Below are 11,608 nucleotides of genomic sequence, written 5' to 3' on the forward strand. Positions count from 1 at the left end.
TGACCATCACCAGATAACCAGACATCACTGGGTACCACCAGATATCCCGGACATCACCATGTACCACTGACCATCACCAGGTATCCCCAACCATCACCAGATAACCAGACATCACTGGGTACCACCAGATATCCCGGACATCACCATGTACCACTGACCATCACCAGATAACCAGACATCACTGGGTACCACCAGCCATCACCAGGTACCCCAGCCATCACCGTGCCACCAGCACTGTTGGCATCACCAGGTCATGGCATGACTTGGCAGAAGCAGGTGAACTGCGGCAGCACCCTGGGGGAAGGACCCTCCATGGTCATGGCCCCACCAGGGTCTCACTCTGCAGCCTCCAAACCTGCCTCAGATTTGGGTGCACAAGCCTGTCCCTGCCCTGGTACCAGTGGGGACCTGGGTCCCAGCCCTGGGGCCTTTTCCGTGTTCCTGGTTCCCAGGGCTCAAGCTTCCGCAAAGGCTCATGCTGGACGGATTTGGGCTGAGAAGGACCGATCCGTAACAGGTTGGACCCATTTCCCTCACTCCAGCCACAGTTTCATCTCAAGCCTTCTCCACCAGCTCCTCCAGAGCAGGATGGCCAGTTAAAAGGCCCCAAAACAGGCTTTTTTTACTCTGAAAACAGGAGCAAAACCAGCCCAACACCTCCCTCCTCCCAAACCGCCCCAGCATTTTGCTGCTTAGAGGAAAACAGCCCCTTATAACTCCAAAGTTTTATTTTATTTCACCCCCTCCCAGGCAGAAAACATCAAGTGCCACAAGTTTTTCCATGCCAAAACACACTCTTACCCACGCTGCCTCCAAGCCAAACCGCAGCAGAACCAACCCAAGGACGGACAACTTAAATACACTCACTTAACAACCAAAATACCAACCCACCCCTCACCAGCACCATGCCGAAAGGGGGGTCCTGTATAAATACAGTGCAATAATTACATATATTTTGCAATGGCACAATTAAAAGCCGTATCCAGCCCCATGTCTGGGGGCTCATGCCGCAGCGCTACCCAAGCCCCTCTGCAGGTGATGCTCCAGCCACCAGTTAATAGCATCCTTTGTCCCAGTACACTCCAGCTTTGATACCCCCAGCACCAATAGCTCCAAGAGGCTAGAGGGAGCTGGTGCGGACTGGGGGAGAGGGGCCACAGCCCCCCAAGAAATATGGCTCCGTGTCCTGGCCAGGGATTTGCCGGAGCTGCTGATTTTGGAGGCTGTGGGTGCAGTGCCCACACATGAGCTTCATCCTCTACCATCCAAACGTGACTTCAGCTTTGTTGCCTGATTATTTTTTTAAGGATATTCCCAGCCACACAAGGGGGAAATGCTGCTCAAAAAAAATCTGTCATGACCCTGAAAAACCAGTCTAACTGGGGAGCAACTGGAATGGTCCCAAAACATGACAGTCCCCCAACATGGCCCATCCTGGGCAGGGGTTCCTTTCCCACCCAGGGGTGCTCCTAACCTAACCCATGCACTCAAAGGCACCCCCAGTTCACCAGCAGCCCCGGGGCAGTGGGGGAGCATCGGTGCTGGCACCCCGCAGTGTTATGGCCAGCGCTGGGACAGGAGCTGGCTGCATCCTTCCTACACCTTCCCAGGGTGCTCCCGGAGCCTAGCGAGGTGACAGAGCCCCCAGGTGACAACCAACCCAGGAGATGGAGAAGAAGCCACCCAGGGTAGCTGACCTGAGCCCCCCACCACCATCCTCAGAAAACACAGCACTCCCTGACCCACCCCACACTCTCCAGCCACCCCACAGAGACCCCACACACTCGGGACACAAGTGGCTGGAAGGGAAAAAGGCAATAGGGAGGGGAGGGCTCAGTGCTTCAGCAGGTCCCCCAGGTCATATGCCTCGAAGAGGTCACTGACACCTTCACCCTCCAGCCCCCAGAGATAGTCATCCTGTTCTAGGGGGGGTGAGAAGGTGATGAAGGGTCCCAAGTCCAGGTGGGAGGGGGCGCAGGGCAGCTGGTCCTCCGTCTGCTGCAGGAGGTGTGGGGGTGAGCCCAGAAGCCCAGCCTCCACCTCCAGCAGCGAGCTGGACCCCCCTGAGACAGCGAAAGGCAGAGGTGGGGGTGAGGAGGAGGAGGTTTCCGTGCCCCCCCAGCTCTGGGGGAAGACGTGGGGCAGCTGTGGGGCTGGCCCAGGGCTGTTTGGCAGGGAAGGGGGTACGGCATGGTCCCGTGGAGAGGTGGCAGCGGAGGGGGTGCCATGGTCCTTGGTGGGGCTCTCCTCCGCGATCTCCTCCGGGCAGAGGTAGACCTCAATGGGGCCATTGGTGCTCTTCAGGTGGAGCTGGAGGTTGTCCTAGGGGGAGCAGACCAAGACTCAGTGGAGCACCTAGAAAGGCCCCACATCCCATCCTACCGCCCCCAACCCACTGGGGTCCAGGCAGGGCATTCCAACCCCTAAAGGACCAGGTCAGGGTCAAACAGCCCCATGGAGATACCCCAAAACCACCCAGGGCCATGCTAGGCTGCACCCCTGGGACACCCCAGATGACCCCATCAGGGATGGTGCAGATGCAGCAGCAGCACCCACACCCCAGCCCTGACCCTGCCACAAGCCGGGGAAACGGCCCCCGGCCCCACACACACCTCGCTGAAGTCTGGCACCTCCAGCTGTGTCTCGGGGGGAGCCTTCATGGCGATCACCGTCTGCTCCTTGAAGTTGCTGATGGTGTGGAGGTCCTGGTAGGTGACGTACGCCAGCGTGGACGGGGACAAGGTATAGGAAAAAGGGGGGCTGCAGGGGGGATGGCTCAACCCCCCAGTCCCAACAGCAGCCTCTGAACATCCCCCCCAGCCTGGGGGATGCCAGCTGGAGGAGAAGGGGCTCAGAGAGGTCCCCAAGACCCTGTCCTCCCCCCTTGTCCCCCTCAGCAAGGATATCTCTGGTTGGCTTCGCTGTCAGCCAGCTGCCGGAGCTGCAGGGCACAGTCCTGCAGGAGCTGGTCCAGTGTCCTCTCCGTCCTGGCCAGCTCGGCCAGCTCCCCCCGCAGCGCCTGCTGCTTCGCCGTCACAACCGTGTCCTCAAAGATCCCTGTCCCCCTGCCAGCAGAGATGGCACCTGAGGGACAGCACATCCTACATGCCCTTGAGCCACCTGTCCCCCACCCTGCCATGACCCCTGGTCCCCCTCCAGCCCCCTAGCATCACTCACATCCACTGGATGTTGTTCTTGGACTTCTTGCGGATGAGCTGGATGCCTTCCAGCACATTGGTGATGTCGTAGATGCGACGTTTCTGGACTTCCAGCACCTCGGCCGCCCGGTTGAGATCCACAACGCCGTCGGACGACTCGCTCAGCAAACGGATGAATTTTTTGGTGAGCAGCCCCAGCGAGGTGTCGTAGCGAGTCTTCTCCCCAGGAGACTTGGGGGCTGCGGGAAAACGAGAGAACCCCCCCATCCTCTCCTTAGCCTGGGTCATGAGGTGGAGGTGACATGGGGCTGGACACGCTGGGGACATTAAACACTCTACAATCCCTAACCTGGTGGAAAAATAACCCAGAAATAACCCCCTCGGGAGGGGGGGGGAGGCAGTTCTGCCAGCGCAGAGTTGAATCAGCTCAAATAGCAAGGAGGGGCTGAGGAGCAGGTGCTGCTCCCACGGTGCCACTTCAAGTTGCTTTGGGTGGTGCTAGAGGGGACATTGCAGCAGCTCTAAGAGGGGAGAGAAACGGAGTTTGTGCCCCCCCCCCCAGCTCCCCCCTGCCCCACCTCGCCCAGCACCACTTACTCCTGGGGCTGGGGACCTGCACCAGGGTCCTGCCCTTCCCCTTGGGCGTGCAAAGTTCGGGGCCCTCCAGGTCCAGCTTTCTCTTGGCCTGGGTTGGAGAGAAAACCCCATGTGAGGGCTGAGCCAGACACCCCCCCTGAGTCCCCCAGACCCCCCACCCCGGGGCATCAGCCAAGTCCTGGGTGCCACAGCCCAGGGTGGGGGGATCTTGCAAGAGGTTCATCCGGTTGCAAAACCCCTTCTGGGAAGGGCTCCCACAGCACCCGGCAGGGCGAGGGGCCACCAGGAGAGGTGGGTGGGGAGGAGATGGGGGGTCCCTGCACCCCCCATGGCTTCCTGCCCGCTTCCGCCACAGCACCCCAGCCCACCCCTGCCGTGGGGAACCCACCGGGATTTCCCCTCACCCCCAGCTCCTGGCACAGCTCCACGGAGCTGAGCCCTGGGAACGTGGCCGGATCCTCACCCTCCCACCCTGCCAGCTGGCTCTTTGGGGTGCAGGGTTTCACCCCCCCCACACCCCCCCAGCCACGGCTGGAGGCAGCCAAGGGCACCCAGCTGTCACCGGTGCACCTGGGGCCAGCCAGGCTCAGCCCTCCCCGGGGACCAGTGGGTGCCCCAGACACGTGCACCCAGCTGGAGGGAAACGGGTGAGGTGGGGTGGGGGGGTGAGGAGGGGTGGGTGCCGGGTGCGGGGACACCTCCCTGCACATGCTGTCCTCTCAGCCGGGGGTGGGGGGGAACAGCTCCTTGAAATCACCCCCAAGCGACTCCCCCAAGGATCACTCGGGGAGAAAAAGACCCAGGGAAAGTGGGGGGCCTGGGGTGCAGCAGAGCCGATGCAGAGCAGAGCTGGGGGATGTCACCAAACCTCCCCCCCCCCCCAAGCGTGCAAATCCCCCAGGATCCCCCACACACCCCAGTAATGAGCAGGGGGACTTGGGGGGGGACACTTTGGCTCAGCAGCAGAAAGCAATGCCCCCAGCCCCACTCCATAGCCCCCCAGTACCTGCTCCCAGGTCGGGCTGTCCCACAGGGTCCCCCCCAGCACGTCCCGCATGGCGCCCAGGTCCCCGTGCCGGCTCAGCGTGGCTCCAACAGCAGCTCCCTGGGGAGCACACCCCACTTTGCGGGGAAGGGTTGGGCACCTTGGCGGTGTTCCCACCCGAGGGGGCCGGTGGGAGAGGCGCCGGGGGCTGTTTTCCACCCCCCCAGGGAACCAGGTTGGTCCTGAGCTCCTGTGGGAATCTGTTCCCTCCCTCCCTTCCCCGAGCAGGTTTTCCCCAGCGAATGCGCCTCCATCCCCGTGCCCCCGGATCTGCCCCCGAGCTGCCGGCACCCCAACGGTTAACGCTGAGCGCATGGGAAACACCTGCCCTGGATCAGACCCCATGCATCTGCCAGCTCGATTTGGGACAAGGAGGGGGGGCATCATCCTGGCCCCCCTTCTGCTGGCACCCAAACCCTTGCTAATCCGGATACCGATGGCCACAGCCGCCCATGTGTTCCCATCGCTGATGGGGATGGGGGTGTCAGCTGCACCCCATCTGCCCAAGCAATGGGGAAACTGAGGCACAGAAGCAACCCACAGCAGGTCCCGCTGTCCCCAGCCACCTCCGATCCCCCCCAAGGCTCTAAGGTGGTCTCCCCTCCCCATGTGCAGGAGGGGAAAATGGGGGACCCCCTGCTTCCCCATGGGCAGCTCAGGGAGGGGGGAGTTTGGTGGGCACAGGCAGGGGCAGGACCCCGCAATGCTGGGACGTACCAGCGAGGGACAATGGACAAGTGTCCCAGCTGCCACCCCCCCCACCCCCCCACCCCCGAGCCGGGCAGGATTAGGCACACGACAGCTGAGCGGGGCACGACAAGGGGCTCCCAGCACCCTGCCAGGGCTGGAGGGGTTGGGATGAACCAGAGCAGATGGGGGTGGGGTGGGGGGGGTGGGGCAGGAACCAAACTCCAAGACTCCCCCAGGGCATGGCAGGACCCCCCCCATGCCGCTTGCCAGCCCCCAGCCACTGCTTCCCAGGATGGGGGGACACACCAGCTACACCCCAATATGATACAGGGGGTGGGAAAAGAGGCTCGACCCTCCCCCGGGCAAGGGCAGGAGCCTGCTGGGGGGGTAAGGCAGCGGGGGGGGGGCAGGCCGGGACCCCTGCCAGCTCTGCCTGCCAAGCAGCCCTCGGCCCAGCCCTGGCGCCAGGGGCTACACCCTGCGCCCAGCCCAAGCATCAGAGCAGCCCTCTCCCCTGGGGGGGCCGCGGTGGGCTCCTCCTGCCAACGCTTCCTTTCAACAGCACCCGCTGCCTTCTCCGGGCTTGCCCGGGCTCTGCCCGGCCCTTCTGGCCCCCCCCACCCCGGTCCCCCTCTGCCAGCCCCACCGACACCCTGGGGCGTGGGAACGCAGCGCCCGGGGATGGGCACCCAGAGCTGGGAGGGTGGCACGGAGCACCCCAGGATCGTGCCCGGGGATGCTGCTCATGCCGAGGGGCTGCTGGATCAGGCCCCCCAGGTGCAGCTCCCACTGCCTTTGGTATGGCTGAGGGCTACTGGGGCACAGGGTGATGCAGAACCCCAAGATTTGGGTGGTCAGGGGGGCTTTCAGCCATACCGTGGGCAGGGCAGGGAGGCTGATGCCAGCCCTGGCCCCGGGATGGGGAGACCACCCTGTGCTGGGGAGGAAGGCAGCACCCCCCACCCTGGGTACCACTCCGCACTCCGAGATGCAGCCCAAGTCTCCATCCCCTCCAACAGCCCCATCTCAGCACAGCAGAGGGGAAAGGCCTGGCCAGAGACGTTTCCCACAGAGAGGAGCCGGAGGCTGTAAAAGCCAGAGGCAGAAAAAGCCCCTCTGAGGGCAACAAGACACCTTCCCACTCATCCCCCCAGCTCCTGGCACCCCAAAATTGCCCCCTCCTGCCCATGCAGAAAAACCCATGATGGGATCAAGGAGGGACAGGACCACCCTGGGTCACCCCAGAAGAATCCAGGGTGCTGCTGAGCGGTTTTCCGGTGTGGAAGGGTCCCAGCCCAGCACCCACAGCGGCTGCCACCCTGGGTGCTCTTTGCACAGGTGGCTTAGCCCTGCCAGCTCACATCGAAATCACCGTGGACTCTGAACGCCCTTGTCCCTGTGTGAAGCAGGCAGGGAGAGCCAGGACCCCACGGTGGAGATATCGCTCTGCCCAGGGCTCCTTCACAGCCCTGAGCCCCTATAGAGGGTCCACATGGCTAGAAGCAGGGCAAATACTGAGGATGGGATTGGCACAGGCTAAAACCGCTCCGAAATAGCATTTTCCTTGGGGGAAAATGCATTTACTTACCCCAGGACCCTCAAATCAGAGACCACAGATAATCTGAGACGGTTTTGGACCGTGAGAGACAACCCATCCCATTTTCTCATGGATGGACATGGGGGTGATGGGGTCCCTCCACCCGGACCAGGTGACCCCAGATAATTTATATGGCAGAAATCCAGCAAGCAGGTGGGAGCGGCTGCAATTGCCCAGCTTAGGAATTGGGAGGAAATGCTCATTATCTGATTGCCTCGGATCTGCACACAAAGGTTGTGCCAGTAAATGGGGTGTATGCCGGGGTAAGCCCCAGCTGCCAGGGCTGAGCTTGTCACACTGGGGTTGGAAATGGGATATCCAGCACAGGGAACGGGATCACGGCATCAGGAAATGGGATGGGGACAGACGGGAATGCCACTTGCAAGCCACCAAGGGAGATGCAGGAGCACTTCATGTCCCCATGCTCCTGCAGACCCCGTTCAGAGGACAGCTGCAGGCCCAAGCACCCTGAGCATCTCCTGGCGTGGGCGATGATGATGATGATGGTGGTGATGCCAAAGAGGCTGTTAGCCCAAAGCCAGCTCTGCAGCAATGCGTGAGAACGGGACTGTGAGTTTGTGGGGTGTTTTTAGGGGAGGAGGCAGGGGCACAGGTGTCTCCTTCAACAGCAGCCCCTAGCAGCACAGGATGCAGCATCACAGGTGGCTCAGAGACAAAGAGGTTGGGGAGGAGACAGGTGGCCCCAGAGCCCCCCGGGATGAGACTCGCAACAGCCCCAGCCAGCCCCGCAGCAACAGCGCAAAGACACCCGCTCTCCCCCAGGCACAGCAATGTCCCCAGCTGGCACCGAGCATCAGGGACCAGGGAAAGGGGGGGGGGGGAGGGAATAAATAAATAAATCAAGCCTTGAAAAAGCTAAATCGAAGTTAGCAGGGTCTGGGATCCCTCCCAGGACCCGGGGAGAACAGAGGCTCACAGTGAGGGCTGGACGCGCGCCCGGGCTGGGGCAGGCAGGAATTAAATGCCAGCTGCCAGCAGGGCTGGCCGGCCAGGGTCTTGATGGGGGCCCTCCAGCAGGAGGGACAGGCTGGGCAGTGCTGCCCACGCACCCCAACAGTGGGCATGGGGCCAGCACCCCATCTGGGCCACGGTTTCCCTGTTTAGGGACAGCAGGCACCCCAGGCTCGGTGACAGGGACACAGGAGGGCCAGCAGCTCCCTCCCCGTGCCAACCTGCACAACTGCCAGCATCAGGGTCCCTGCTACAAAGCCTTGGGGTGTCCCATGGAGGATGGGAATTGCTTCAAATTCACACTCCCCCCCTCCCCCCCCCCCAAAAAAAAAAAAAAAAAAAAAAGATATTGCAAGCTCTGCTGTAACCACAGGCAGGAACCAAGCTCGGGCAGCGGTGCTGAACCACCCCTGCCCCACGTCCCCCGACCTCCACGGGTGATGGGTCACCCCAGGGGTCACAGTCCCGAAGCGGGGTGAGCCAGCAGGGATGGTGCCCCCCGCCCCCCCCCCGGCAGCAGGAGTGCTGCCTGCACCCAGCCCTTGCTTCCCTAGGGTGGACAGAGGTTTGCAAAGGGCCTCAGCTCGGTGGCCGCCTTCGAGGCACGATGCAAACTGTTTGCAAGCTGAAGAGAGGCAAAAAAGGCTGAGAAAAAAGGCTGAGAAAAAAGGCTGAGAAAAAAGGCTGAGAAAAAAGGCTGAGAAAAAAGGCTGAGAAAAAAGGCTGAGAAAAAAGGCTGAGAAAAAAGGCTGAAACGCGGAAGCCAGGAGCCAGCTTTGGGCACGCAGGGGCGAAGGAAGTTGAGAAATGCATGAGCCATTTCATTGCGACTTTTGATTTCAAACCTTACCCTCTCCCACCCCAATGAGTCATTTGAGGGTGGGGGGTGCGGACCCCAGTATAAGCTGCAAAATTTGGGAGGGTGCTGTACCTCCTGGGGTCAGCCATCCCTTGCTCGCCACCCTGCACAAAGTCCCCAGCCTCCCATCCCACCGAAGCGATGCCCAAGGAGGGGATGGGGCGCAGACACCTTACCGGCAGCCGTCCCGCCGAGGCTGAGCGGAGGGTCCTGAGCTGCGGGCCCTGGGGGGTGGCATAGAGACACCCCCCCTGGGGAGCGGGGACGCTGACAGCCGCCGGCTTGTAGAGCTGGGTGAAGCAACCGGCAGGTAACAGAGGGCTGCCCAGGCTGGAAGCCCCCTGCTCAGAGGAGCCCATCACCGACATGACCTTCTTCGGGTGGGGGGGTGGGGGGCAGGAGGGCGGCGTCCCCCCTCCCGGGGGCGGGGGACACTCCCCGGGGGAGCCGCAGCATTGCAAAGTCCTTTCCAAGAAGCCCGGGCCGGGGAAGGGGGCAGAAGCACCCCACGATTTTGCCTCAAGGAAGGGGTCACAATCTCAGAGGTGGCATTTTAGGGGGGGCGCGGGGGGGGGGGGGGGTCCGCCGGGCGCTGACACCGGCCGGTCTCCAAACCCCCCCCCCCCCCCCCCCGAAATACTTGCAGAGAAGCAGGCGGCGGCAGCACCAAAACCGGGCGGAAAAAGCTTCTTTAGCCCCAAAAAACGGCCGCGGTGGGGCGGAGGGGGCCGGGGCAGCCCGGAGCGCAGCCCTGCCTCTGCCCGGTGCCCCGCGCCCGGCTCCGCTCCCGCCCCGAGCCCGGCCCCGATCGCGCTTTTTTTTTTTTTTTTTTCCTGTTTTTTTTTTTTTTTAAGCGCCAAACGCCTTGCCGCGAAATTCGGATTTCCCGCGGAAAACGCCGAGCACTGATTGGCTGCCGCAGCCCCGCCCCCTCGAGGCAACCAGCGGGGCCGCGCCGGGAGGGGCCTTAAAGCGGCCGCACGGCGGCTGTATGCAAAGCAGGGGGGTGTGGCCTCTTTGGCACCACCTCCGGAGGGGGCGCCTGGGGCAGGGATGGCGATCATTGGGGTTGATGACTAGGATTGATTTTTTAATTATTATTTATTTATTTATTTATTTATTTATTTATTAAAGGCACCACCTCCCCACCGAGTCTGGTGGGTTCCAGGCTCAGGGCTGTGACCTCCCCATCCCCACCACACCCTAGCCCCATTGGCCTCCATCTCCATTACCCCTCCCTCCCCATTATCCCCCATCCCCATCAACCCTCATTGGCCCCCCACCCCTCTCCCCTGACCCCCATGGCCCCCATCCCCATCACACCCCCATCCCCATCACACCCCCATCCCCAGCTGCAGCCACCCAGGGTTGGAGGGGGGTTGCATCTATTTGGGAGAAAAACGTGTTCAGGTCCTCCAGCCAGAGGCTGCCTGGCAGCATCCCACCCCCCACAGGCAGGGAGCAGGCAGGGGTCCGCGCTGCCTGGGGGGGCCAGACCTCAGCAGGACTCCCTGGTTTGCTCACAGCAGTTCACCCGATCCATCACCCACCAGTCCCAGCCATCGGCCACCCACCACGTGTCCACCAGCTCCTTCTGGCAAAGAGGGGGGAGAAAGAGGGGGTGAAGGGCCCCCAGTTTTGCCAGGGGGATACTTCAGGGTGCAGTGGTGGCAGAAAGCACTGAGACAATGGCAAATCCCTGAGTAAGGGCAACTCTGAGACTTACTGGAACCAGTAAAAGGCCACCACAGCCTGAGCCAGTTTCATCCTGCTGAGGCCACCGAGCCACAGCGGTTGGTTTCTCTCCATCACCTGGGTGCCCTCCATCACCTGGGTGCCCTCCATCGCCTAGTTCCTCTCCTTCACCTGGTTCCTCTCCATCACATGGTTCCCCTCCAACACATGGTTGCCCCCCATCCATTCTTTCCTCCCCGTCGTTCTCCTCTCCAGCATAAGGCAACTTCGTGATCCAGGACAGACATTTGCCTCCCACCATGCAAGGGCTTTGAGGCAGAACAAAAAGCCTGGCAGCAGTAAAGCCACCATGCGGCTGGGCAGCATCTCTTTCTGCCAGGAGCGCGGCTGAGCTTGGCAGCTCAACCCACCCAGACCTTCATCTCCCCCCCTACGGGGAGAAGGCAACTGCTGTCTCCATTTCAGCACACAAAGACAACGCCGTGCCCGGCAGGGTGGATAAATCGGTGTCGCTTGGCTGCCTTGGGCTGGCTTCGGCTGGGTGACCCTTGGGACAGGGACACTGGGGTATGCAGAGGACCTGGGTTCTGGGGGCTCGGGCTGGCAGGTTGCGCCCGTAACTCCTCCAGTTTGGGTGAAGTGGAGGTGATGTCCCCACGCACCATCACTGTGGGGTAAGGGCTGTCCAAGAAGGTGGTGTAGAAAAGCTTCTGCTGAACCAGCTTGTGCTCCTACGCCACATTGAACTCGATAGCCCTCACCTCCTTGACTACGCTGAGAGCCAAGGCAGGACTTAGGAGCATCCTTCCCCCCCAGTACCTGATACCGGCTCTACAAGCCTTCTCCAGGCTTTCCATCCATCATTTTCCACCAGCAAATTGTTCTCCTGTGCCAGAAGCCACAGGCTGGTACCTCCCTGTGACACCAATGCCTCCAGATGGGTGATAGCCACCGCCTTCCCCCCCCCACCCCAAAAGGGACAGCTCTTTCCAGAG

At 61.8% G+C, this 11,608-nt stretch overlaps 1 protein-coding gene across 4 annotated transcripts; it reads right to left on the reverse strand.

Annotated features, from left to right (window-relative positions):
• Positions 1 to 713: 713 nt before the first annotated feature.
• On the reverse strand, positions 714 to 9,707 carry E2F2 (E2F transcription factor 2). 4 transcript variants are annotated; one of them, XM_040588273.1, is made up of 7 exons: positions 9,095 to 9,707; positions 4,762 to 4,860; positions 3,756 to 3,843; positions 3,178 to 3,397; positions 2,907 to 3,065; positions 2,613 to 2,727; positions 714 to 2,322 (listed from the first exon to the last, which is right to left on the reverse strand). In XM_040588273.1, the coding sequence occupies exons 1-7, from the start codon at positions 9,284 to 9,286 to the stop codon at positions 1,834 to 1,836; spliced, it is 1,362 nt and encodes a 453-aa protein (XP_040444207.1). In that variant the 5' UTR covers positions 9,287 to 9,707; the 3' UTR covers positions 714 to 1,833. The 4 variants fall into 4 exon arrangements, with proteins under 4 accessions (XP_040444207.1, XP_040444206.1, XP_040444209.1 ...); XM_040588272.1 differs by having other exon boundaries at positions 2,907 to 3,101; XM_040588275.1 differs by lacking the exon at positions 4,762 to 4,860.
• Between the last annotated feature and the right edge of the window lie 1,901 nt (positions 9,708 to 11,608).

This window comes from Falco naumanni, chromosome 3 (assembly GCF_017639655.2).
Source record: "Falco naumanni isolate bFalNau1 chromosome 3, bFalNau1.pat, whole genome shotgun sequence".
NCBI lineage: Eukaryota > Metazoa > Chordata > Aves > Falconiformes > Falconidae > Falco > Falco naumanni.

What these genes read in the sequence shown, in the direction of transcription:
- E2F2 (XM_040588272.1), bottom strand. Translation starts at nt 9,286, where the DNA reads ATGTCGGTGATGGGCTCCTCTGAGCAGGGGGCTTCCAGCCTGGGCAGC. An exon ending in GCAGGTCCCCAGCCCCAGGA is followed by an intron (nt 3,398 to 3,755) that starts GTAAGTGGTGCT and finishes GTTTTCCCGCAG; the next exon opens with CCCCCAAGTCTCCTGGGGAG. An exon ending in AGGTGCCAGACTTCAGCGAG is followed by an intron (nt 2,323 to 2,612) that starts GTGTGTGTGGGG and finishes TGCTCCCCCTAG; the next exon opens with GACAACCTCCAGCTCCACCT.